Source organism: Chlorocebus sabaeus, chromosome 24, assembly GCF_047675955.1.
Source record: "Chlorocebus sabaeus isolate Y175 chromosome 24, mChlSab1.0.hap1, whole genome shotgun sequence".
In the NCBI taxonomy this organism is placed as follows: domain Eukaryota; kingdom Metazoa; phylum Chordata; class Mammalia; order Primates; family Cercopithecidae; genus Chlorocebus; species Chlorocebus sabaeus.
Window position 1 is genome coordinate 40,770,285 of NC_132927.1, and position 26,908 is coordinate 40,797,192.

Genomic DNA, 26,908 nt, shown 5'->3' on the forward strand with positions numbered 1-26,908 from the left:
GCCCAGGCTGGAGTGCAATGGCGCAATCTCAGCTCACCGCAACTCTGCCTTCTGGGTTCAAGTGATTCTCCTGCCTCAGCCTCCTGAGTAGCTGGGATTACAGGCATGTGCCACCACACCTGGCTAATTTTGTATTTTTAGTAGAGACAGGGTTTCTCCCTGTTAGTCAGGCTGGTCTCGAACTCCTGACCTCAGGTGATCCGCCTGCCTCCGCCTCCCAAAGTACTGGGATTACAGGTATGAGCCACCACGCCCGGCCTTTGTCTTTTTTCTTTAGAGACAGAGTCTTGCTCTGTTGCCTAGGCTAGAGTGCAGTGGCAGTCCATCAGAGCCCACTGCAGCTTTGAACTCCCGGGCTCGAGTGATCCTCCTGCATCAACCTTCTGAGTAGCTGGGACTACAGGCATGTACCACCATGCCTGGCTAATTTTTAAGCTTTTTGTAGCTACAAGGGTCTCACTGCATTGCCCAGGCTGGACTCAAACTCCTGGACTCAAGCGATCCTCCTGGTTCACCTTCCTAAAGTGCTGGGATTACAGGCATGACCCAACATGCCTGGCCTCTCACCAAGTTCTTTCTACCTTAGTCTGCCTCGTGGTGGACAAGGATTAGCAGTACAGGCACTCAGACTGACCTCTGGCAGCCAGATCCCATGTATGTAAAAGTGGTGGCCTCAGAGTGGAGGTGCTCCAGAGGCAGTTGTGGGCAGTAGTCTGCTAATATCTACGGCAGCTTGTTCTAGATCCCTGCATCAGGTTCCTGAGCCCAAGAATGCACACATGCACACGTGCCTGTTGACAGTGCAGTCTCTTAAATGCGGGGAGAGAGCAGGAGAGGGGTCTAGTACCTTCTCTTTTAATCCTCCCAAAGTAGTGCTTTGTGGAAGGTGGTAGCCCCATATTCTGTAGGAGAAGAAGCAGTGTCTGGACATTATAACACGCAGCGCCCCAAGCCTGTTTGCCTCTCTGCCTTGCAGGTTCACACTGATTTCCCTATTGAGTAAAATGGCTGGTGAAAGGGAGCTCTTTGGCATGTGTAGAAATGAGCATGGCATGTGAAGGGCTGTCAGAAACAGTGCGTGGCTTACATTTGAGGCCTTAACCCAGTGTCTTATGAAATAGCCTATGACAGTTAAGAATTTAATACAAAGCTCAGGGATATCCTTTTCATTTCTGGGTTTTTTTGGTGTGTATTTCATTATTTCATTTCTGATGTCCAAATCCCCTATCCCCTAGGTAAATAAAGGTGACATCCTGGTGGTTGCAACTGGTCAGCCTGAAATGGTTAAAGGGGAGTGGATCAAACCTGGGGCAATAGTCATCGACTGTGGAATCAATTACGTCCCAGGTGAGTGTTGCTGGAGGAGGAAGGTGGCTTCTGGTGTTGAGGATGGTGTCTAGGTCATCAAATGAAGCCTGAGAGAGAAGCTTGTCTCTAATTTTATGCTTGTAGTACTAAGGTTTAGGGAGACTGACTAGCCCAAGGGTGCACAGTTAGTAGATAGAAGAGGTGCCACTTGCAGGCAGGTCTGCCGGGTGCCAGAGCCTGTGATTTTAATCATGTGCTGTACAGCTTCCAAGATGACTTTGTCCAGGGAGAAAGTGAGACGGAGGGCAGGAGGGATATATCACTTTATCTTCATGTACAGATCACCCTTTATTTTAGCAAAGTTGTTGGATGGATTTAAAACACAGTATAATCATTGCAAAGTGCTATGAGAGTCCAGAAGAAGGACTCATTCTGCCAAGAGGAAGGCTTCACAAGAAGATATTTGACCTGGGTTTTTTTCTAGGCTGAGAGGATAAATCTAGCCTTTTAATCATGTCCATAACTATACTTGGCATCCTCATCCCCCAGTTACCCCTTACTCCCGTCTTTTGGTTAGTACCACCATTCTTCCTTCCCACAGGTCTGAAGCCTTTTAGTTTCCCTCCCAAGCATTCCCTATATTGGATCAGTCTCTAAATATTAGGAATTGTTTTCTGTCTCCTCTGTTCTCAGTGTTACCACTGAGTGTTACCTTCTCAGCTGACAGGCTGTGATAACTTCCTTGCAGGTGTCCCTCCCTCCCGCTGCTTCCCACTCAGATCTATCCCCATGCTCTCGCCTTGCCATGTTCACCTTTGGGCATGGACCTCTGAGCCTCTTCCTTCTTACTTGCCAAACTCCTTAGCCTCACACTAATTTCAGTGACCTCTGCAGCCTGTGATCTCACTTGCGTGTGGTGAATACCTGTCTTCAACTTGTAAAGTGGACCACTTTCTCTTCCCTGCACATGCCTCATTTGTCCTTTATAGTTCCCATCCCTGCATTCTTAGTGGAGTGGGCTATTCTTTCAAACAGAAAACTTCACAGAACAATACGGCAGGCCGGGCGCGGTGGCTCAAGCCTGTAATCCCAGCACTTTGGGAGGCCGAGACGGGCGGATCACGAGGTCAGGAGATCGAGACCATCCTGGTTAACATGGTGAAACCCCGTCTCTACTAAAAAATACAAAAAACTAGCCGGGCGAGGTGGCGGGCGCCTGTAGTCCCAGCTACTCGGGAGGCGGAGGCAGGAGAATGGCGTGAACCCGGGAGGCGGAGCTTGCAGTGAGCTGAGATCCGGCCACTGCACTCCAGCCTGGGCGGCAGAGCGAGACTCCGTCTCAAAAAAAAAAAACAAAAAAAACCAATACGGCAAAACTTGTATGCGTCCTCATAGATTCAAGAAAGGAACTATCTTTAACTGAGCAACTATTGTGTATCAAGCACAATGCCAGGCCTTGGGCTGCACAACTGAATAAGGTTCAACTTGACCTTCACCTTCAGCTTCTTCCTCCCTGTCATGTCCGTTATTCCTTCCAAACCTTGTTTGATTTCCCCTTATCAAGGGATGGTCTTTCCTTCTCTCCCTCCCTCCTCTCCCACAGAGCATGTGTATTGTATCTTTTACTGTATGTATCTCACGTGTGGCATCCTGTGCTCTCCTACCTAGATAGCTCCTCAAGGGCAGTGGTCACTGTGGCGCCGCATCCAGCCTCCTGCCGTCTGACCACTGGCATTCATATCTGTTGAATTGTTGAAGGGAGTTATAGCAAGAATAGTCTTTTTTCTCCCTTCCCATCTCAAGTTTCAGATGTAGACGCTGAGCTGCCAGGAACATTAGTCACTGTCAAGCCTTCACCGTTTTTAACCTCCCTCCCACTCTCCCCACCGTGCTTTTAAGACAGTAGCTCATAATTGATCACTCATTTTCTTGTAGTGTAATTATCTAACAGGCGATAAAGAAATTGCTCTCCTACAACTCCGCACTTTGAATACTTGCGGTATGACATTCAAGCTCAGTCTGTTTAAAACCTTGCATCTTCTGTAATATATTTCTGCTTTTGGCATTTTTTTTTTTTTTTTTTTGGATTACATGTGAGAGATGGAGAAGAAAAACCTGGGTGGGGATCTGGAGTCTTGCAGATAGGTAGGAAATGTTGACTTAAACATGAAACTTGCCATCTTGTTCACATTAATTTCTTACATAGACAATAAAATATGAATAAAATCAAAGCAGTATCTTCCCTCCTGGTCAACAGTGTTTTTACTGGTAATTTGCATATAGGCAAATGAATGTTGATAAAGCTGAATGTTATTGTGTCCCCCAAAGGATGGCAGAATCACTCAGTTATAGACCAGCAAATGGGCTGCAGGACCTAAAGACTGATATTTGCATATGTTCATTTTAGAAGCAACATATTCTACTACCGAGCTACTTCTTGGTTCATATTTTAATTACTTAAATAGTTTGCATGGTCCACTCAGGGATAACATTGTAAGTCACTTGCCAAATTAAGAGTGAATCAAGGTGTGTATACCTTTTCCAAAGAAGGAATATTTTTAAAGATTCAAGTGCAGGGCAGAAAGTATTAGCCAGAGAAACACATAAAAGTGTTCTTCCTGCTTGGCTTACTAAAGATAAATTGAGAAGGGCCAAATCAATAGTGTTTTATTTGGAAGGGTTAAAAAGAGGGAACAGATTCCCCACCCTACCCCAATCCAGTCTCAACCTATCCAGTGTAGCTGCTTCTGGACTGGCCTCTATTATTAGTGTCCCCAATTTAAATGTAAAAGAGTCAAGGCTCAGCTGGATCTTTTTTTTTTGAGATGGAGTCTCGCTCTGTCGCCCAGGCTGGAGTGCAGTGGCCGGATCTCAGCTCACTGCAAGCTCCGCCTCCCGGGTTTACGCCATTCTCCTGCCTCAGCCTCCCGAGTAGCTGGGACTACAGGCGCCCGCCACCTCGCCCGGCTAGTTTTTTGTATTTTTTTTAGTAGAGACGGGGTTTCACCGTGTTAGCGAGGATGGTCTCGATCTCCTGACCTCTTGATCCGCCCGTCTCGGCCTCCCAAAGTGCTGGGATTACAGGCTTGAGCCACCACGCCTGGCCTCAGCTGGATCTTTAGTTGAATTTTGTACATGTAATTTGGCAAGGAAAGAGAAATTCTGGGGCTGGGGGTAGATAACCAAAATGTCTGCTCATTACTGAGGTCATATACTTAGGTTGAGCAGTGGTCACTTTTTCCACTGACCACATCATCCTATCCACGAAGCACTGCGTATTTAGCAGTGCCTCCTCAACCCTGACAGTATTTGGTTTAGGAGCAAAACTGAACTCATCCAGTGCTGCGTTTACTCGTGTAGTCAAGATATGTGTCTCTTATCTGTGGGAAAACGAAAATGACTAACATTAACACATAGAAATAGATGCAGCAGGTATTTCAAGCTAACTACATGTGAAGACTATTGAAACTTGTACAGAGGGCAAACCTCTACCTATATTTCCTTGGCATTTTGAAATGACTCTAGGGGCTGTGAGAGAAAATGTTCTGCCATAGTTTGCTGCTTTATAATCTTCTAGAAACCTGAAACCATCCCAGTCAGTTGTGTTTACCAGCTCCTTTTACTCCATATAAAAAATATCTTATGTATCTGTGGTGGAAAGAGAAACTCTTGCATTTGGAGGTTGCTTTTTCAATTTCAGTAATGTACACATTTTCTCATTTTGCCCTCAGCAAACTTGTGATAGGTAGTGTTAAGCCTTCTTTGCATTTTGGACTTCAGATGAATATGGAGCCCACAGGAGCTGCAGAACTAACCTTTTTTTTTTTTTTTTTTTGAGCTGGAGTTTCGCTCTTGTTGCCCAGGCTGGAGTGCAATGCTCACTGCAACCTCCGCCTCCTGGGTTTCTGCCTCCTGAGTCAGGTTCCTGACTCCTGAGTCTCCTGCCTCAGCCTCTGAGTAGCTGGGATTACAGGTGCCTGCCACCACCCCCAGCTGATTTTTAAAAATATTTTTAGTAGAGACAGGTTTCACCAGGCTGGTCTCAAACTCCTGACCTCAGGTGATCCACCCACCTTGGCCTCCCAAAGTGCTGGCATTACAGGTGTGAGCCACCACGCCTGGCCCTAACTTTTAATAAAAGAGCTGATGCTACAGCTAATCTCTTTTTATTTATTTATTTATTTTTTGAGACGGAGTTTCGCTCTGTCACCTAGGCTGGAGTGCAGTGGCATGATCCCTGCTCACTGCAAGCTCCGCCCCCCGGGTTCATGCCATTCTCCTGCCTCGGCCTCCCAAGTAGCTGGGACTACAGGCGCCCGCCAGCACGCCCGGCTAATTTTTTTGTATTTTTAGTAGAGACGGGGTTTCACAGTGTTGGCCAGGATGGTCTCCATCTCCTGACCTTGTGATCCGCCCGCCTCGGCCTCCCAAAGTGCCTGCTAATCTCTTAATTCTGGCTTCTTGCCTCCATCTTGGAGCTTCTTCTCAGTTGTGGCGATCTGATCAGAGAGAAGTGGTGATGTCGCTACGACTACCAGATGCAGCCTGGGAGCCTTATTGCTTCGAGGTCTAGGCCCGCCCCCAGCCCCTCCTGGAAGTGCACTGAAGCCAAGTGTAGGATGTTCTTTGTGTGAGTGAGCAATGATGCATCACTGGGTTTTGTTCTCTTGAATAGCTATTCTCTGCTGGTAAGATTTGTAGTTGTTCTTGTGTCCTTTTAAGGGAAGTGTAATTATATTCTTTGCCTTTAGCATACATTTAAGTAGCTGTGTCTTTGGAATTGGATGTCGAATTGTTCCTCCAGCTCACACATGGAGCTCACAAAATGCTGACAGTTGCTGTAGAAACGATATGTGGCAGCTGTGACAGAGTTGGAGCTTTGTGCACCCAAAAAATTTCCTTTGTAGGCTTTGGCAAATTAACATTTTAAAAGGTGCTCATTATATACTGGGTAGTTGGTTTTAAGAATAAAAAACAGTTGATATTTTATTTGCCACCTGAGAGACTACAAAAGGATTCTCCAGGTTCTGAAAAACCACTTATGCATCTTGGGAATTTTTGCAGGTAAAATAATTTTCTCCCTAAGAAATAGCAAGCATCTGTCATTGCATAGCTTTTCAGTTAAGTAGGCACTGGAGCCTGATGGGACTTACACACCCTAAAATTCTGCTGAGTTTTTGTTGTAACTGATCACCAGGATTAATTCTGAGACTTAGCTTTGATTTCTCCCCACTTGACCAGATGATAAAACAAATGGGAGAAAAGTTGTGGGTGATGTGGCATACGACGAGGCCAAAGAGAGGGCGAGCTTCATCACTCCTGTTCCTGGCGGCGTAGGGCCCATGACGGTTGCAATGCTCATGCAGGTACTTGTGAATAAAAGTTTCTATAAGAGTTCTGAAAAGCTGATTGAGTTTTGGCTGCCTTTCTCCCCAAGTAGAAATGTCAAAAACCTACTCAGAAGTTAAGTAAAGATGTGAATTTATTGAGAAAAAGGGAAGGGAAGAACAGAGAAATAAGATCAGGCACATTAATAGAGGAAAGTAGGGATGGCATAATTCCAATCTCTTTTGGAATATAATAACTTTGAAAGAAGAAAAGTGCAACCCCGGTTTGGCCAGGTCTGTTTTGGTGTGCCTTCCCTTTCTTTTTCTTTTTTTTTTGAGACGGATTTTTTCTCTTGTTGCCCAAGCTGGAGTGCAATGGTGCGATCTCGGCTCACCACAACTTCCGCCTCCCGGGTTCAATTGATTCTCCTGCCTCAGCCTCCTGAGTAGCTAGGATTACAAGTGTGCACCACCGTGCCCGGCGAGTTTTGTATTTTTAGTAGAGACGGGGATTTCTCCATGTTGGTCAGGCTGGTCTCAAACTCCCAAACTCAGGTGATCCACCCACCTCGGCCTTCCAAAGTGCTGGGATTACAGGTGTGAGCCACTGCGCCTGGCCTGCTTTGCCTTTCTAACATGCACCAGCTGACAGGGGCCAGGCAAGCAGCCCCAAAGCATGTTAGGTGCCTGTTGACTCTGACCTCAGATGGAAGGATGGTAATAAGTGGGTGTGAAGCAGTTCATTTTGTGATTGAACTGGAGTGACCTGGAGCTTGAAACTGAGGTGAGGATTAAAATAACCACCTCTTCTAAGTTTCATTTATTTCATTTTGTTTAGAGCACAGTAGAGAGTGCCAAGCGTTTCCTGGAGAAATTTAAGCCAGGAAAGTGGATGATTGAGTACAACAACCTTAACCTCAAGACACCTGTTCCAAGGTAAAAATAAAATTTTACTGATTTAAAACTTTGTGAATTGTTCGTTTTTAGTTGAAAGATACTGTGGGTGCACATATGCTCCCTCTGAAGGCGCCATCGGTGGTTGGGGTTGGGTTGGGGGCTTGTTACTACTGTGGGATTAATTAAACTCAGTGGATAAACATTAATACCTATTTTCTATATTTCCAAAGTGACATTGATATATCACGATCTTGTAAACTGAAGCCCATTGGTAAGCTGGCTCGAGAAATTGGTCTGCTGTCTGAAGAAGTAGAATTATATGGTGAAACAAAGGCCAAAGTTCTGCTGTCAGCACTAGAGCGCCTGAGGCACCGGCCTGATGGGAAATACGTGGTGGTGACTGGGTATGGTTTTTATTCATGTTGCCATCCAAATCTTCCTATCAGTCCTGATCGTTCATACCAGGCGTTGCATTTGCACTTTGCACATGTATGTAGAGGTGCCTTTAATTTGATTTTAGCATTTTCACCCATATTTGATCTCATTTGATCCTTACAGCAATCCTGAGAGGTAGGTAAGAATAGTTGATAATCATAGATGAGAAAATTGGTCAAAGTTATTCATCTGGTAAGTGGAAGAGTTTGGTCTTAAAACCCGGTCTTAAGATAGAATCACCTTTTGTTGTTGTTGTTGCTGTTGTTGTTTTTGAGATAGAGTCTTGCTCTGTTGCCCAGGCTGGAGTGCAGTGGTATGATCTTGGCTCACCACAACTTCTGTCTCCCGAGTTCAAGCGATTCTCCTGCCTTAGCATCCTGAGTAGCTGGGCTACAGGTGTGAGCCACCACGCCCAGCTAATTTTTGTATTTTTAGTAGAGACTGTGTTTCACTATGTTGGCCAGACTGGTCTCGAACTCCTGACCTTGTGATTCACCCACCTTGGCCTCCCAAAGTGCTGGGATTACAGGCGTGAGCCACCGCACCCGGCCAGAATCACCTTTTTGAACCCAAAATTCATTAATTCAATGGATCTACTAAGCACTCATTTTTATTGCTGGACTGAGGTTATATTAAAAAGCTAGTTTTTGAGTAGCTGGGATTACAAGTGTGCGCCACCATGCCCGGCGAGTTTTGTATTTTTAGTAGAGACGGGGATTTCTCCATGTTGGTCAGGCTGGTCTCAAACTCCCAAACTCAGGTGATCCACCCACCTCGGCCTTCCAAAGTGCTGGGATTACAGATGTGAGCCACTGTGCCTGGCCTGAATATAAAATGAGAAATTAAAATTATAGCTGTGTCTCTACAAGATAAAGTATATTTGCTTCTTACAGCAAGAAGAGCTAAAATACAGGAATCATTTTTTTTTCTTAAAGTTTTTTGGAAATCACAACTAAGACTCTTGAAAAAGATGTCTTTCAGGGCTTTTGTCTTTCTTTTTCTTTGTCTTTTCTTTCTTTTTTTACTTTAAGAGATGGAGTTTTGCTCTGTTGCCCAGGCTGGAGTGCAGTGGTGCAGTCATAGCTTACTGTAGCTTGGAACTCCTGGGCTCAAGTGATCCTCTTGCCTCAGCCTCCTATATAGCTGGGACTACAGGCATACACTGCTATGCATCACTTTGTTTTTCTTAATCTTTAGATTACGAGTCATTCTCTAGGGTCTGCTAGGTGTGACTTAGTGATTCAGATACACTTCACTTAATTCTTTAAACTTTTTCTCTTTTGCTTTCGTCTTGAAGAATAACTCCAACACCGCTGGGAGAAGGGAAAAGCACAACTACAATTGGGCTAGTGCAAGCCCTTGGTGCCCATCTCTACCAGAACGTCTTTGCATGTGTGCGACAGCCGTCTCAGGGTCCTACCTTTGGAATAAAAGGTACTAGTGAGACTGGACCGTGGGTGATGACAGGGGACCTGCTTCTCCTTCAGTCCTCCCAGGCCCACGTGACCTATGATACTTATGAGGTTTCGACTCATTTCAGCACCAGAAATGTCATTCTCACAAACCACTGTGACTATGCTTTTGATGAAGGCTGTCATTGGATCTCCCCAGCTCCTGCTGTCACTGTTTGTCACTGCACAGGGATTCTCTGGGATGGGTGATATGTAGCTGGGGGTGCTTTTATTTGACCCTCATAGTCCACTGCCACAGTAACAATAAAGGTAATCATAGCTACTGATCATCTTACGGATACTCTAGAGACAATGACAAACCCCACAAATGTTTCACTTTGTTGAAAATAAGAAAAGCCTACCCTTATTGAATATATGCTTTGTGCCAGATATTGTGCTGACCAGTTTTTGCATTTTATTTTATCATCCAGTACAAGATAGTATTGTCACCATTTTACAGTAGCAGCAACTGGGACTTCAGAGGTGGCTTGGTCAAAGGCACCTGTATTAAGTACCAGAGTGATTCTTCCATGTCTATTTCAAGCTCTAAGCTAGTACCATACTCATACTTTACCCTCAGATTTTTATTGCTGCGGTACTACGAACATGTGTTTTTTTTTGTTTTGTTTTGTTTTGAGACAGGGTCTCACTCACTCTATCGCCCAGGTTGGAATGCAGTCGTGCGATCTCGGCACACTGCAACCTCTCCACTTTCTGGATTCAAGAGATTCTTCTGCCACAGCCTCCCAAGTAGCTGGGATTACAGGTGTGCACGACCATGCCTGGCTAATTTTTGTATTTTTGGTAGAGATGGGGTTTCACCATTTTGGCCAGGCTGGTCTTGAACTTCTAACCTCAAGTGATCTGCCTGTCTCAGCCTTCCAAATTGCTAGGACTATAGGCATGAGCCACCATGCCAAGCTGCTATCTTAATTAAAATAATTTTTATTAATTATGATAGGTTCTTAGAGTTAGCTTTCTCTGCTTGGTGACAGGGTATCAAATTTTGCTTGTTTTAGCAATTACTGCAAATGTTGACACGGGGTACACCTTCACCCTTCCACCTTTTTTTTTTTTTTGGAGATGGAGTCTCGCTCTTTTGCCCAGACTGGAGTGCAGTAGCATGATCTTGGCTCACTACAACCTCCGCCTCCTGGTTTCAAGCGATTCTCCTGCCTCAGCCTCCCGAGTAGTTGGGACTATAGGTGCATGCCACCATGTCTGGCTAATTTTTGTGTTTTTAGTAGAGATGGGGTTTCACTATGTTGGCCAGGCTGGTCTTGAACTCCTGACCTTATGATCTGCCCACCTCGGCCTCCCAATATGCTGGGATTATAGGCGTGAGCCACCGCTCCCAGCCCACCACCTGTTTTATAAATGTAATCACTTAGTTCTGCTCTTGAGCTTGTCTTAACCCCCTTTCAACTTCAGCATGAGCTATTCCTTATTCTGCTTATTGAACTCTTTATTTTCCTTTTACTCTTATTGCAAATTGCCTCACTGCACGGTCTCTGCCTCACAAAAATGAAATACATATTAATAAATCTCTGGGCTGGGTGAAGTGGCTCATGCCTGAAATCCCAGCACTTTGGGAGGGCAAGGTAGGTATATTACTTGAGGCCAGGAGTTCGAGACCAGCCAGGCCAACATGGCAAATCCTGTCTCTATTAAAAACACAAAAATTAGCTGGGCATGGTGGTACGTGCCTGTAATCCCAACCCATTACCCTCCAGCCTGTGAGACAGTATGAGACTCTGTCTAAAAATATATATATATATATATCTGATTTACATTTATTGCACTGATAACGTGGTAACCTGGACATTTTTGAGACATGGTCTTGTTCTGTCTGGAGTCCCAGCTCAGGCGGGAATGCAGTGGCATGATCATAACTCACTGCAGCCTTGATCTGCCAGGCTAGGATTACAGGCATGAGCAGCCATGCTTGGTGTCCTGGACATTTTTAACTGACTTTTGGCTAATACAGATTGAGCATCAGAAATCTAGAAACCTGAAATCTGAAAGGCTCCAGAATTCTAAACTTTTTGAGTGCTGACACGATGCTCAAAGGATATGCTCATTGGATCATTTCAGATTTTAAGTCATGGATTTGGGATGCTGGATCATTATGATGCAAATATTCCAACATCTGAAAAACAAAAACCCAAATCCAAAACCCAAATCCAAGCATTTTAAATAAGGGATACTCAACCTGTAATCCAAGTATAAATCTAGCAATCAGGCTGCTTTCTAACAGCCTAATCTATTTATATCTATTTAGGAAATATATCTCTATTTAGGAAAAATTGCAGTCTTTGTGTTAGGTGTATGTACTTTAAATATTTCTGTTTTAAAAGCCAAAGAAGCTTTATGAGAGTAGGAAATTGAACAGGTTTGCCTTTATGTAACTGTCAGCTGGGTGTTTTAACAAATGCCGGTAATCACAAGGAACCTATTTCTAAAGATAATGAGTAGGTATATATTTGTTCATGGTTTTGTCATTTAAACTCAAATTTCAATTGAGAAACTACTTAGTATTAGAAAACACTTGATCAAAACTGTCCAAATGATTGTAAAAGGTAAATAAATAAATGTGCTTAGTAGTTGCAATAATGCGTTTGCATTTATTTGATTTCTGTCATTGGAGAAGCATGCTTAACTGAATCCCTACCCTTGACCTGTCCCCTAGGTGGCGCTGCAGGAGGAGGTTACTCCCAGGTCATTCCTATGGAAGAGGTAAAGTATTTTGGGATTTGGCTGAATTAGATCCTTTTTTTTTTTTCTTTTTTCTCTTTGGCTGAATTAGATGCCTTTTTTCCCCCAAGACGGAGTCTTGCTCTGTTGCCCAGAGCTGGAGTGCAATGGCACGATCTCGGCTCACTGCAACCTCTGCATCCCAGGTTCAAGCAACTCTCCTGCGTCAGCCTCCGGAGTAGCTGGGATTACAGGCACACCACCACGCCCAGCTAATTTTGTATTTTTAGTAGAGACGGAGTTTCTCCGTGTTGGCCACGCTAATCTTGAACTCCTGACCTCGTGATCCGCCCGCCTCGGCCTCCCAAAGTTCTGGGATTACAGGTGTGAGCCACCGCGCCCAGCCTAGATTCTTTATTATAGCTTTTTCTCTCCGGAAATTAGCCTTTTTTGTAGAGCTCTTAGTGGACAAATGACTTGTTTCCCAGCAGAAGCAACACCTAGGGGGAAAACAATTTAATTTGCAGACTTGTGATACAGCTTGGTTTCAAACTTTGGCTTTCAGTGGGAATGATCATTATAAGCAAATCACCAAATGAAGCATGGTATTGGGAAGCACCAACACATAGCGAATTCAGAATTCATTTATGTAACAGCAGAAATAGGAACAGTGCATAGACATAGAGTTGGTGCTGCTCCCGTGCACTTCTCCTCGCTGTTTCAAGGTGTGTCCTCAGTAACCCAGTGTTGCTGTTGATCCCAGTGGTGTGGTATTTGTGGTCTCTGGACATCTCATTTTGGAAAAGCTGCAAGTTCTGTATTTGGGAGGAGATTCTTCTGCAGACAGATAATTGGTCATTTATGTTTTCTTTTTTTTGAGACAAAGTCTCCCTCTGTGGCCTAGGCTGGAGTGCAGTGGTGTGATCTTGGGTCACTGCAACCTCCGCCTCCCAGGTTCTCCTGTCTCAGCCGTCCAGGTAGCTGGGATTACAGGTGCGCACCACCACACTTGGTTAATTTTTGTGTTTTTAGTAGAGATAGGGTTTCACCATGTTGCCCAGGGTAGTCTTGAACTTCTGGCCTCAAGTGATCTGCCCACCTCAGCCTCCCAAAGTGCTGGTATTATAGTTGTGAGCCACCGTGCCCAGCCAGTCATTTATGTTTTCAAGAACTCCCTGTATTAGGTTTTTGTCCACTAGCTGGGCTGCCTTCAGTATTCCATTGGCTTTAAAATAGGGATTGAGCTTTGCAATAGAATGAAAGTTGGAAAGATACAGAGCAGCTGGGAGACTAATGTGGCTTCTGTTCTTTTGTAGTTTAATCTCCATCTCACAGGTGACATCCATGCCATCACTGCAGCTAATAACCTCGTTGCTGCGGCCATTGATGCTCGGATATTTCATGAACTGACCCAGACAGACAAGGTAGGATGCCAAAGCCCCATGAATCCCATTGAACACTTTTGAAAGTATTGAACCATCTGAATTAGTGTTGGTCTCTTGGGTGCTGAGGATGCAGATAGCAAGGCAATGGGGTTCCTCTCATTTTAAAGCCCCTTTCTTTTCTTTAAGGCTCTCTTTAATCGTTTGGTGCCATCAGTAAATGGAGTGAGAAAGTTCTCTGATATCCAAATCCGAAGGTTAAAGGTAAGCTTTTTTCTTCCACATTTTTTATATTGTGTGGAATCTAGAATCTGATCATTGATTAGGACATAAAAGTCTTCTTGGAGTAGCCTATTTTAGATGAAGTTATATCAGTAATCATAGTCTTAAAGTCGTGATATACATAGCAAAGATTGATGGTAGAGGTTATTTCTCATTTATCTATAGATTAGAAGTGGCTAGTGTGGAATAAATAGAACACTGACAACCTGCCCTCAGCTAAGAAAAAAACGACACTTCCTTTATAACATGAACAAGAGTCAAGATGCCATTGTGGCAGCGTAGCAGCCTTTGGAGTTTGCATCATTGGGACCTTAAGCAAATTTATTAAATGACTTGTTTCTCTGTTTACTTGTCTGTAAAATAATACTTGCCTTCCCCTGAATAGATAAGGGTCTGTGTTAAACAGTTAAAAGCGTGGTTATATCTATATGTTATTTGAATTTCTGTAACAAATATACAATTAGTAAGCATACACCATACCACCTGACCCAGAAATCTCACCCAAAATAAATCTCTGTTCACATAAAAATCTGTACATTAATGTTTTTAGCAGCTCTATTAATAATTTCCCAAAACTGGGACTAATCTAAATGTCTTTCAATGGATGAATAAATAAACAAACTGGTACATCCATACAATAAAAATAAATGAGCTATTGATACAAGCAACAACTTGGATGAATTTATGCTGGGCGAAAGAAGCCAGTCTCAAAAGCTTGCATATTGCATGACTCCATTTGTATGATATTCTCAATAAGAGAAAATTATAGTGCTAGGGAACAGATCAATAGATACTAAGGGTATGGATGAAGCGAGGGTATGACCGTAAAGGAATAGCAAAAGAGAGGTGTTTTGTTTTGTTTTTTGTTTTCTTTTTTGAGACAGGGTCTCTCTCTGTCACCCAGGCTGGAGTGCAGAGGCACAATCACAGCTCACTAAAGCTTCCACCTTCCAGGTTCAAGCAATCCTCTCACCTTAGCCTCCTGAGTACCTGGGACTATAGGTGCACACACCACCACACCTGGCTAATTTTTTACTTTATTTTTTGTAGAGACCTTGTCTCACCATGTTGCCCAGGCTGGTCTCAAACTCCTGGTTTCAAGCAATGGTCCTGCCTCAGCCTCCCAAAGTATTGGGATTACTGGCGTGAGCCACCACGTCTGGCCACAAGGGATTTTTTGTTTTTGTTTTCTGTTTTTTAATACATTTTCAAAAATGTATTGGTTTTGTTTGTTTGTTTGTTTGTTTAAGACAGAATCTCACTCTGTCTCCCAGGCTGGAATGCAATGGCATGATCTCAGCTCACTGCAACCTCCACCTCCCAGGTTCAAGCAGTTCTCCTGCCTCAGCCTCCTGAATAGCTGGGGTTACGGGTACCTGCCACCATGCCCAGCTAATTTTGGTATGTTTAGTAGAGACAGGGTTTCAACATGTTGGCCAGGCTGGTCTTGAACTCCTGACCTCTGGTGATCCACCTGCCTTGGCCTCCCAAAGTGCTGGGATTACAGGCATGAGCAAGGTTTTACTCTGTCACCCAGGCTGGATTGCAGTGGTGCAGTCACATCTCACTACAGCCTCGACCTCTAGGACTCAAGTGATTCTCCCACCTCAGCCAACTAGGTAGCTGAGACTACAGCCAGGTACCACCATGCCCAGATTTTTATATATTGTGTAGAGACTGGGTTTTGCCGTGTTGCCCAGGCTGGGCTCAAGCTCCTGGGCTCAAGCGATCTGCCCACCTTAACATACCAAAGTGCTGGGATTACATGCATGAACCACTGAGCCCAGCTTTTTTCTTTTTTTTTTTTTTTTAAAGAGTTGAGGAGGCTGGGCATGGTGGCTCACACCTGTAATCCCAGCACTTTGGGAAGCTGGGGCAAGCGGATCACCTGAGGTCAGGAGTTTGAGACCAGCTTGACCAACATGGAGAAACCCCGTCTCTACTAAAAATACAAAATTAGCTGGGCGTGCAGCTGCATGCCTGTAGTCCCAGCTATTGAAGAGACTGATGCAGGAGAATTGCTTGAACCCGGGAGGCGGAGGTTGCAGTGAGCTGAGGATGCCCCACTGCACTCCAGCCTGGGTGACAGAGCTAGACTCTGTCTCAAAAAAAAAAAAATTGGACTTGTGTTTTACAACACTTCTTGGTCACTATGATACTATGATTATTTAGGTCTAGGCTTAGGGAAATCTGCTGCTAGTTATAGGGACAAACATGTTAATAATACCTTTGTACGTGTGTGAGTAATGTGAATTTGCAGATATTGGGATAAAATCACTTTTGTCAGACCCAGAAAAAACAGGGCTGGGAAGACACGAAGAAGGGGAGGCTCACATTTACATGTCTGTGATAAGAACTGTTTGCAAGGCCTGTAATCCCAGCACTTTGGGAGGCCAAGGCAGGAGGATGACTTGAGCCCAGGAGTTCGAGACCAGCCTGAGCAATGAAGCAAAACCTCGTCTCTACAAAAAATTGTAAAAATGAGCCAGGTGTGGTGGCATGCACCTGTAGTTACACCCGGCTACTCGGGAGGCTAAGGCAGGAGCATCCCTTGAATCCAAAAGTTCAAGGTTGCAGTGAGCTATGATTGGGTCACTATAATCTAGCCTAAGTGACAGAATGAGACCTCATCTCAAAAAGAAAGAGCAAAAATTGTTTCCAATGACTTAATAACACCCCACAAGAAATCCCTTCACATCCTTCACACATCTCCTGCTTTGCACAGCTTGCACATTTCAAATGTATACTTATGTTTCCATGACAAGACTTACCACTAGACATTCTTTAGGATGGGAGTAATTCAGATAAGATGCTCTTGAAAGGATGCTTTCACAGTAACGGCAGCTGCACCAATGAATTGACAACTCTGCTTTGAGCTTCTGGGAGTGATGAATTCTGTATTTTTTATTTTTATTTTATTTTTTATTTGAGACAGGGTCTTGCTTTTTCACCTAGGCTGTAGGACAGTGACACAATCATGGCTCATTGTAGCCTCGACCTGAACTCTGTTTCTAAACAGACTACGTGAAGCTCTCTCTCTCTCTTTTTTTTTTTTTTTTGAGATGGAGTCTCACCCAGGCTGGAGTGCAGTGGCACGATCTCGGCTTACTGCAACCTCTACCTCCTGGGTTCAAGCAATTCTCCTGCCTCAGCCTCCCAAGTAGCTGGGATTACAGTCACCCACCACCATGCCCAGCTAATTTGTGTATTTTTTTAGTAGAGACTGGGTTTCACCATGTTGGCCAGGCTGATCTCGAACTCCTGACCTCAGGTGATCTGCCCGTCTTGGCCTCCCAAAGTGCTGGGATTACAGGCGTGAACCACCACACCCAGCCAAAGCTCTCCTTCATTGCTAGTAAAAGCTTCCCTTCCCTCACTAGGCACATTTGTGGCATCCCAAGTTATAATCCTCATCTCTCATTCCTGAATAAACTCAACCTACTTGGAGATAATTTTTTGTAATGTCTTTTTTTAGGTTGACAGTGGGAAATAACCCCCAGCTTTCACAGTTTTTCCTTCTGAATTCAAGATGGTTTGCATTTCCTAGAGGGGATCCCATTTAGAGCTAGGGATCAAAATTTTTGTTTTACATTTATTGTGCTTCTATTTGTCTTATTTTATGTTTTCATTTTCCTACCCTTTCAGAGACTAGGCATTGAAAAGACTGACCCTACCACACTGACAGATGAAGAGATAAACAGATTTGCAAGATTGGACATTGATCCAGAAACCATAACTTGGCAAAGAGGTACCAGAGCAGTATACAAATCCCGTTTGTTTTGACTATATTGCACACCCCACACCCTCCAGAATAGTTGTTAAAATGTGAGGCTCAGAAGCTTCCATGTTGGTATTTTACCGGCTATGGCATGACTAAGATGGTGACATTATTTCTTTTTCTTGCCACCTCTCAGTATCTCTCCTTATTAGCTGTCATCAAATCTCTCTTCGTTGGATTGGTCGAACATTTTGCTGGCTATTCAGTGTTGACTGAAATTAGGGTAGTTAAACTAAAAATAACATTTTACAAATTTAATTTTATGCAAAAAGTTTTGGTGTCATGAAGTAGAGAAATTATGTTTAATCACTTCTTGAATCATGTGTGACCTTTATTCTTAGAACTCTTGTGTGGCATAAATGACTTGATTTTTTCTGTAGTTCTCTAGCTTACCTAATTTTTTTTTTTTTTTTTTTTTTTTTTTGTTGGGACAGAGTCTCCCTCTGTCTCCCAGGCTGGGCACAATCTCGGCTCACTGCAAACTCCGCCTCCCAGGTTCACACCATTCTCTCGCCTCAGCCTCCCGAGTAGCTGGGACTACAGGCGCCCGCTACCACGTCCAGCTAATTTTTTGTATTTTTAGTAGAAACAGGGTTTCATTGTGTTAGCCAGGATGGTCTCAATCTCCTGACCTCTGATCCACCAGCCTTGGTCTCCCAAAGTGCTGGGATTACAGGCATGAGCCACTGCACCCGGCCTACCTAATCATTTTTTTACTTCATTTTATTAAATTCTCTTATAACATATTAGGTAGCCTTCAAGGTTTAATTACTTACCAATTTAGTAAGTAGGTTGCCTGGCTTCACTGCCATATGTTACTTTTCTCAATGCACAACTAGTGTAGCTTAGATTTTACTTTGCATCAACAATGCAGCTTTCTATTCTGTATCACGATTGAGAAGGAATCTTCATCCACTCATGCAGAATGCAGCTGAAGGCCAATTTATTGACGTTTTTGTGATTTTCCTTGACTCAATAACTGTTGCTAGCTAATGGCATTTTTTAGATGACACTCTCAATGTCTAAAACCACACAGAAATTTCTCTGCCTTTGCTTCAGTAGCTTAAGACAAATGGTACAATATTTTATAAGGAATAAGCTAAAAGTCCATTTTGAAGATTTAGTATTCGATTTACTTTTCTTTTGCTCCGTGTCTCATTCATGTTTTCTAAGAAACTAGAGGCAGTCATACCTATTGACTGTTTCTTTTTACAGAAATATTAGTTACATGAAACCTGATACTTTTTTCTTTTGAAAAATAAGGGTTGGCTCTAACAACACATTAGAGTAAGAGTGGGGCGTGTGTGTGTGTCTGATTGCTATATAAGACACTGCTTTTGGTATGAAATTATCATAGTCTTTATGGAAAATAATTTGGCATGTTATCAAGTGTCTTAAAAATGCTTCTCCTCCTTGACTCATTTAGAGTATGAACTGGGTTTTTTTGTTCATTTTGTGTGTGTGTGTGTGTGTGTGTGTGTGTGTGTTTTACTTTGAAATTATTTTAATTTTGAAATAGAAAACATCTTGAAAGGAAAAAATACCCACAAAATATATAGGCAAATTTGTACTCTGTGAGCTTCTCACATCCTCACACTTCTTCACCAATCTCTAACATGAAAAACTCTGTTCTAAAACATATTCAGCCATCAACAATGATGTTATTAATAGGAATATGGATAAATTTCATTTTGTGTTTCTTTGATATTGTTTGGCATTTGATACTGAAATGGCAACTCCTATTTCCTCTCCATACTCACAGTACTCTCAGTACCTCACTTCTGACACCAGATGGGTAGTTTTTCTCTTCCACAACAATTCAACTTTCACTTCTCCAGTGGATATTGACTGAGTATCCTATGATTTAACTCAATTCTGATACTAACTGTCTGGAGCAGATCCCATAGGTAAAGGGCTTAGTCCTACAACACTGCCCCACTTCACACACGAATCGCAAGTCCAGGTTGTCACCTGTGCTTCTGACCAACTGGTTATAAACTGGAGGGTCCCCACAATCCCCTGCTCAGGTTCATTTCCTAGAATGGTTCACAGAACTCAGAGAAGCATTTCACTTGTGTTTATGGTTTATTATAAAGGATACAGCTCAGAAACAACCAGATGGAAGAGATGCATAGGGTGCATCACTCTCCCAGCACCTGGATGTGTTCACCAGCCCAGAGGCTCATCAAATGTTGTTCAGGATTTTTTTTTTTTTTTTTTTTGAGACGGAGTTTCGTTCTTGTTGCCCAGGCTGGAGTGCGATGGAGTGATCTCAGCTCACCACAACCTCTGCTTCCCAGGTTCAAGCGATTCTCCTGCCTCAGCCTCCTGAGTAGCTGGGATTAACAGGCATGTGCCACCACACCCAGCTAATTTTGTATTTTTGGTAGAGACAGGGTTTCTCCATGTTGGTCAGGCTGGTCTCAAACTCTCGACCTCAGGTGATCTGCCCACCTTGGCCTCCCAAAGTGCTGGGATTATAGGCGTGAGCCACCATGCCTGGCCTGTTCAAGAGTAATATACACCCCTAATACCTTACCCAGAGGTTGGTGGGTGGGACTGAAAGTTCCAGTCCTCTAATCATTTGTTCTTTTTGGTGACCAGTCCTTTCCTGAGGCTGTCTAGGAGACCTACCATAAGTCACTTATTACCATAAACTCAGGTGTGATCAAAAGGAGTTTGTAATGAATAATAAGACACTCCTATCACCCTTGGAATTCCAAGAGCTCTATGAGCCTTGTGTCAGGAACCCATGGCAAAGGTCAAATATATTTCCTATTACACTACACATACAAAAAACCAGAACTAAGGGTACACTAAAATGTTAACAGTAGTTAGTCCTGGGAAGTCGTTAGTTGGTTAGTTGCTTGATCTTTGCCATGTTTTTCGTGTTATACAATTGGATAGATATTCTGTCATCAGAATAGAAATTATCTCTGTTAAGTGTGCTATGTTTCCTAAATTTCCAGACCAGGACTGGCACCCAGCATGTTTCAAAAGATATTTGCACTTGCCCTGATTTGATGGCTCCTGTGTTTCTTACGGTGGTGGAAAGTCAATGAGTCATCATCGCACAGAACAACAACACAAACCTCAGTCTTTTGAAAAAATGTAGACTGCTCTGTTTTTCTTATATGTGGAATATGCTTTAAAATAGATTCCAGATTTCTAGTTAACTGTTTGAATTCTCTAGATGGAATAAAACCACTCCACATTCCTTTGCTTTAAAAATAACTCCTGTGTATTTATGGTATATGAACATCATTTCTTAACTTTAACACATATTCTAGCTTTGCCATCCATTTTGAGATCAAATATTGATAGACAATCATGCAATTAGACTTATTGCTTTAAAACTCTGCTGCTTCCTTTAACTTTGTGGTCCTTTTACTCAAAATCGTTCTATATTTTGCCTGTCTGCTATAGTGTTGGATACTAATGATAGATTCCTGAGGAAGATCACGATTGGACAGGCTCCAACGGAGAAGGGTCACGCACGGACGGTAACAATTTGTCCCTTTCCAAGGAAATTAGTTCAGAGGCACTAGATCTTGCTGCTTCTCTCCTCCTCCATCCTCTCTCATACGATTGATACTGCCAGGTGTTGTTCTGCCTTCTCCCTTTTAAAATGGAAGTGAGTAGGTGTGTGGCATTGAGCACTCCTGACAGCTTTTGCAATAAATCCCATGTGTCACCTGTGTGTTTTTCCCCCAGCATTTTTTCCTGGAGGTGGAGAGCCCCAAGTGAATATCCTTGCATAGAAATTGATTAAAATTGCTTCTTTTTTGTAGCCATTTCACTGTATATCTCCTTGGTTTGAGGTACCATATTGCTCCCTTGTATATGAAGAAAACAATAAGCGCATGATTATAAGCGGCCATGATAAAATCATAGCTTTTTGGTCCTACTGTAACATTTATTTAAAAAAATTGACAACTCAGGGCTGGGTGTGGTGGCTCACGCCTATAATCCCAGCACTTTGGGAGGCTGAGGCGGGCGTATCACTTGAGGTCAGGAGTTCGAGATCAGTCTAGCCAAACCCCGTCTCTACTAAAAAAATACAAAAATTAGCTGGGCATAGTGGCACATTCCTGTAATCCCAGCTACTTGGGAGGCTGAGGTGCGAGAATTGCCTGAACCCGGGAGGTGGACGTTGCATTGAGCCGAGATTGTGCCACTGCACTCCAGCCTGGACGACAGAATGAGACTCTGTCTAAAAAAAAAAAAAAAATTGACAACTCAGGGTCTTGGAATAATTAATTAATATTTTTTGCTATTAGAAGATTATGTTCATTAAATATTTCGGGTAGTATTCTGTTATTCTATCCTTTTAAGCTATTTGTTTAAGCCTCAGATGTAAAAAAGGATCACTTGCAATTCACACTTCTGGTTTAACACACAGTTTTTGCTAGTGCCTCTTTTCCCCGCCCACAGGCCCAGTTTGATATCTCTGTGGCCAGTGAAATTATGGCTGTGCTGGCTCTCACCACTTCTCTAGAAGACATGAGAGAGAGACTGGGCAAAATGGTGGTGGCATCCAGTAAGAAAGGGGAGCCCGTCAGTGCCGAAGATCTGGTGGGTACCCAGGCATGCCAGGCTTGGCGACATATCTGTATCTGTTGTCCTAGGGTCTTTCAGCAGTTATTAATAACAGAATTTAACACTGTACTTAAGACATTGCAATTAACTCATCAATTTAATCCTATTTTGCTAATTGCAAGATAATTATGAAATGTTTAAAAAGTACATCAGAGTGAATAATAGGTGGTATGCTTTACTAATAGATCACAAGTCCAGGTGATTTGAGTAACATCTTCATCCTGTGGGCATCTCTAAAAGTGGGCGTATGACTTCAATTTGCAGAGAACATCAAGAGTACCACTGCTTTATCTTTGTTGCTAGTTAGTTCAGCTACACTTTGATGGCTTAATAGAGTGACCTGATGTTAAAAGTTGGTATTGAACTCTTGCGTAATATTGCAGTTTCAGCTTTGGAAGACACATATTGAGTTTGGTATTTATAGAAATTTCTGCCCAGATACCAGAGTTACAAATAACTGAGTACTCCAGGAACAAGCATTGCCATGCTTTAACCGAGTCTAGAATGGATTTCTCACATCAGTCAGCAGCAGAGCTTGATAAAGATGCTTGTTTCCAGAGTCACATGTTTTTCCAGAAATTACATGTGAATGTCATTTTTATTCTATCTGGCAACTTTGGCCGGGCGCGGTGGCTCACGCCTGCAATCCTAGCACTTTGGGAGGCCGAGGCGGGTGGATCACAAGGTCAGGAGATCGAGACCATCCTGGCTAACACAGTGAAACCCTGTCTCTACTAAAAATACAAAAAAATTAGCTGGGCGTGGTGGCGGGTGCCTGTAGTCCCAGCTACTCGAGAGACTGAGGCAGGAGAATGGCATGAACCCAGGAGGTAGAGCTTGCAGTGAGTCGAGATTGCGCCACTGCACTCCAGCCTGGGCAACCGAGTGAGACTCTGTCTCAAAAATAAATAAATAAATAAATAATTGGCAACTTCCTAGCATATCCACAAAGAAACCATGAATGGTCTGATTCAGGTGAAAGTATCAGTTGGTCCAAGATGGCTAACATGGGTAAGCCTAGAATGTCAAATATTGGTTTCAGAAGGTTGGGTTTTTTTGCTGGTGGGAGTTCATGCTGCACACATTTGTTTCGTAGGGGGTGAGTGGTGCGTTGACAGTGCTTATGAAGGACGCAATCAAGCCCAATCTCATGCAGACATTGGAGGTGAGCAGAGTGACTCCTGCCTTCTTGAATTGGTTTTGGACAGTCAGAGGAGAGTGGTTATAAAGCACACTTAACCTAGGTATTCGAGACCTTCTCCACTTGCTCATCTCTTTCTTCTCATTCTTCCTCACACCGGTGACTGGGAGGTTACTAAAATAAAAGAGATGACTTTGTATTTTCCCTCTGGGAAGTATTTTTCCTTCTGATTCTAAATCAATTCCATATTCTTGAGTGTGTGATCCCACTTTGAAGCAGGACTGGCAGCTCAGCTCACGGTGTCCTGGTTTCCACAGGGCACTCCAGTGTTTGTCCATGCTGGTCCGTTTGCCAACATCGCACACGGCAATTCCTCCATCCTTGCAGACCGGATCGCACTGAAGCTTGTTGGACCAGAAGGGTTTGTAGGTTAGTGGTTTTGCAAAACCAGTGAATAGACTGTATATTTCTGTTAACATCAGGGGAATTGGGATGGCATTTTTACTGTTGCTTTCCTCCTTACAGTGACGGAAGCGGGATTTGGAGCAGACATTGGAATGGAAAAGTTTTTTAACATCAAATGCCGGTATTCCGGCCTCCGCCCTCACGTGGTGGTGCTTGTTGCCACTGTCAGAGCTCTCAAGATGCACGGGGGCGGCCCCACGGTGAGCAGTGGGTTGAAGTGTCTGATTATCAGCAGTGTGCTGACGGCCAAAAGGAAGTTGGATGACTTCTGCCTGTTTCTTCATTGAGCTGCTTTTATCCTCGTGATTAATAGGCAGCAAAAGCAAGGGATGGGCAGACAGCCCTTGTGTTGGCTGCCTTATCACTCACAGGCACTGTCAGCGCTCAGCATTTTAAGAGGGCCAAAATCAGCTGCCTGGCCTACCTTTCAGAGGACATCTGACAACATCTAAACCCCTCCAAGGACGTGTGCTTGGCTAACCCCACAAAAAACTGTTTTATGTTCAGACTGTTCTTTTTAAATCTGCATCCTTCTGTATAGTGACACTGGCAACCAGCCAACCAAACCAGTTAGCTGAGACAGAGGTCAGCCCCTTCTTGAGTGGTTCATGCTGGACAGGGCCTCCACACCCTAGGGAGGGAGCAGGGGAGAGGAGAATGACAGATCTGCCCAGGGCTGCCCTGGTAACAGAGAAACAGGTGGAGACTGGCTCATCCTCACCTCCAGCCTGAATTTTGTATTTCTCTGAATTCTTACTGCTTAGAAATTCCCACTACTCTACTTTTTATCTTAGTATTTTAACACCTTTTCTTTAGGTCCTACATGAAAAGACATGGTGCTAGTTTTCTGAAATCATTTGAAAAACTATTAAATTCCTGTCCACCAGGAGCTTGTATTGTAACTTAGGAAATAAGGCTTCCCTCACCTACAGGATAAAAATCAAATTTCTTTTGGTCAGGGTTTGTTCTAATGTAGCAGTTCTCTGTTTTGGCCTCAGAACCTCTTTACACTCTTGACAGTTATTGAGGGCCTAAAAGAGCTTTTGTTCATGTGGGTTATAGCTATTGATATTTACCACATTAGAAATTAAAACTGAATTACATGTTAACATAAATAACTTTGTAAACATGAAAATGCACTATCTTTTCCCAACAAAATTTAGGCATTGTCCATTTTTCAGATCTTCTCTGGGTCTGGCGTAATTGAAGATAGCACTTAATCTGTTGTGACATCACATGTCTCATAACATTTGGAAAAGTCCATTATATGCTCAATGAGAGGATGATAATGAGAGTAAAAGGGCCATAAGATGTTATGGAATCTTATGGAAATAGTTTTGACCTCATGGACCCCTTCAAAGGATTGGGTCCCCAGAGCACACTGGGAATGCTGCCATAACAACCCCAGCACCCCTATCCAGTCTTAATTATCCCTGAGTGCCAAAGGCACTCCCAACCCAGCACACCCCTTTCTGCTAGTAGCGCAGAATAGACTCCCTTTTTTTTCCCCAGTCACAACTAACATTCCTCTCTCTTACACCCCTCACTCACCCTCACACCATCGCACCTCCTCTCCTTGCTTCCTCCTGACCTCACAGTCAGGATAATGTCCTATAATGCTGTGCATGGAGGGGAACATTTGCACATATGGCTCTGTCAAGGGAGTAGGTGTCCTGCTCCCATTACCTCACTGACGGGAAGCTACGTGTAAGGTCCTTGCTTCTTGCTCTGCCTCCTCATGACCCCTTCTGGAGTTGGAGCACCATGGTCTCACTGCAGTGGGAGAGGACGGAGCTTCCTAATCACTATCCACTGCCCATGGTGGGGCCCATGAAATGGACACCTTCACCCACTTGCTCAATTCTGTGGATGCAACAGGGCTGAGCCATGGCATAGATCAAGACTGGGGGCTGGGGGCCGTTGAGGGGGAGGGTGGCACCAGACATCTCCATCCTTTAGCTACACTCTATAAAAGAGAAAGAAAATCCTTCTGTATTGTTTTCCCTCTTGTTTGTATTGACTCTACACCATGGTTCAGCTCCACCAATGCTGGGTTGGCATTGTGGACCAGCTCATGAAACCACAGCAGGGCTCATCACAGGCTCCATCGACAGACATCCCAGGGTGACTTGCGCAGGCCCGACCGCTTCCTCTTTCCCCACACTCCCCTTGATTCCCAACCCCACTGCTATGGCCTTCACTCAATGAGTCACTGCATCTGCCTAGGGTACACCCCTTTCCACTTCTCCCACCATCGATCCGGTCCTTCTCACCTGCTTAATTCAGCTCATAGAGGTCTTCCACGCTGCTCAAAGCAGTCGTTTTTGTTCTGTGCTGTGTGATTGGTCACATGCCCTAAGTCCTTAGGGCAGGAAATCATCTTATACTACTGTACAGTCTGCAAGCATTGCAGCCCCTTTAACACATGACAAGCACCGTTTTAAGCGAGGAGATTTAAATAGGAAATGCCTCTGACTCTGTTTCTTTTCCTTCCAGGTCACTGCTGGACTGCCTCTTCCCAAGGCTTACATAGAGGAGGTAACCTCAGTTATTTCTCATCACGTGTCCTAGAAAGCACCACACCTTGAATCAGCATTTCTCCACCTGGCCCGTGTGGAAATGAATGGGTTATTGCTGTGACCCAGGGTGCAGGGTGCCAAAAGGCCTGCAGTGTGCTGAGTAGTTACACTAAATGAGTAGATAGGGAAGATGGGCCTCACAAAACAGAATTGTCCTACATAGGGTGTCGATAAGCCACTGCCCTAGACCAGTGGTTGCTGCTCAACAGTTGATTTTGACCCCGGGGACATTTGGCAATGTCTAGAGACTTTTTTTATTATTACAACTGGAGGTGAGGAGTGCTACTAGGATCTAGTGGGTAGAAACAGGGATGCTGGCTAAACATCCTTTAATGCACAGGATAGCCGCCTACAACATTATCCAGCTCAAATGTCAGGAGTGTGAGGCTGAGAAACCCTGTCCTAGACTAATAGCAGTTCCCTTCCATTGTCTTCCCTGCATTGTCTGGGTAAGTTCCAAATGCCGTTCAGATCAGAAACAAGTAGAGACCTTTTTTGAAATGGCTTCTCCTCTCCAGATTTAAATCGATATTAAAGGGCCAAGATATATGGTCAGGATTCTGGTGGTTT

General features: G+C 43.8%; 1 protein-coding gene across 1 annotated transcript in view; it reads left to right on the top strand.

Moving 5' to 3' along the window:
- The window catches only part of MTHFD1 (methylenetetrahydrofolate dehydrogenase, cyclohydrolase and formyltetrahydrofolate synthetase 1), a 73,562-nt gene that overhangs the window by 32,176 nt on the left and 14,478 nt on the right, over positions 1–26,908 (top strand). Inside the window, exons 8-22 of the mRNA XM_007986954.3 lie at positions 1,236–1,347; positions 6,550–6,674; positions 7,474–7,571; positions 7,763–7,936; positions 9,265–9,401; positions 12,108–12,154; positions 13,429–13,536; positions 13,684–13,758; positions 17,422–17,524; positions 20,981–21,057; positions 21,989–22,129; positions 23,250–23,318; positions 23,612–23,723; positions 23,820–23,959; positions 26,256–26,297. Of these exons, the coding sequence (XP_007985145.2) occupies positions 1,236–1,347; positions 6,550–6,674; positions 7,474–7,571; positions 7,763–7,936; positions 9,265–9,401; positions 12,108–12,154; positions 13,429–13,536; positions 13,684–13,758; positions 17,422–17,524; positions 20,981–21,057; positions 21,989–22,129; positions 23,250–23,318; positions 23,612–23,723; positions 23,820–23,959; positions 26,256–26,297 (1,560 nt within the window). The remainder of the gene's footprint in view (positions 1–1,235; positions 1,348–6,549; positions 6,675–7,473; positions 7,572–7,762; positions 7,937–9,264; positions 9,402–12,107; positions 12,155–13,428; positions 13,537–13,683; positions 13,759–17,421; positions 17,525–20,980; positions 21,058–21,988; positions 22,130–23,249; positions 23,319–23,611; positions 23,724–23,819; positions 23,960–26,255; positions 26,298–26,908) is intronic.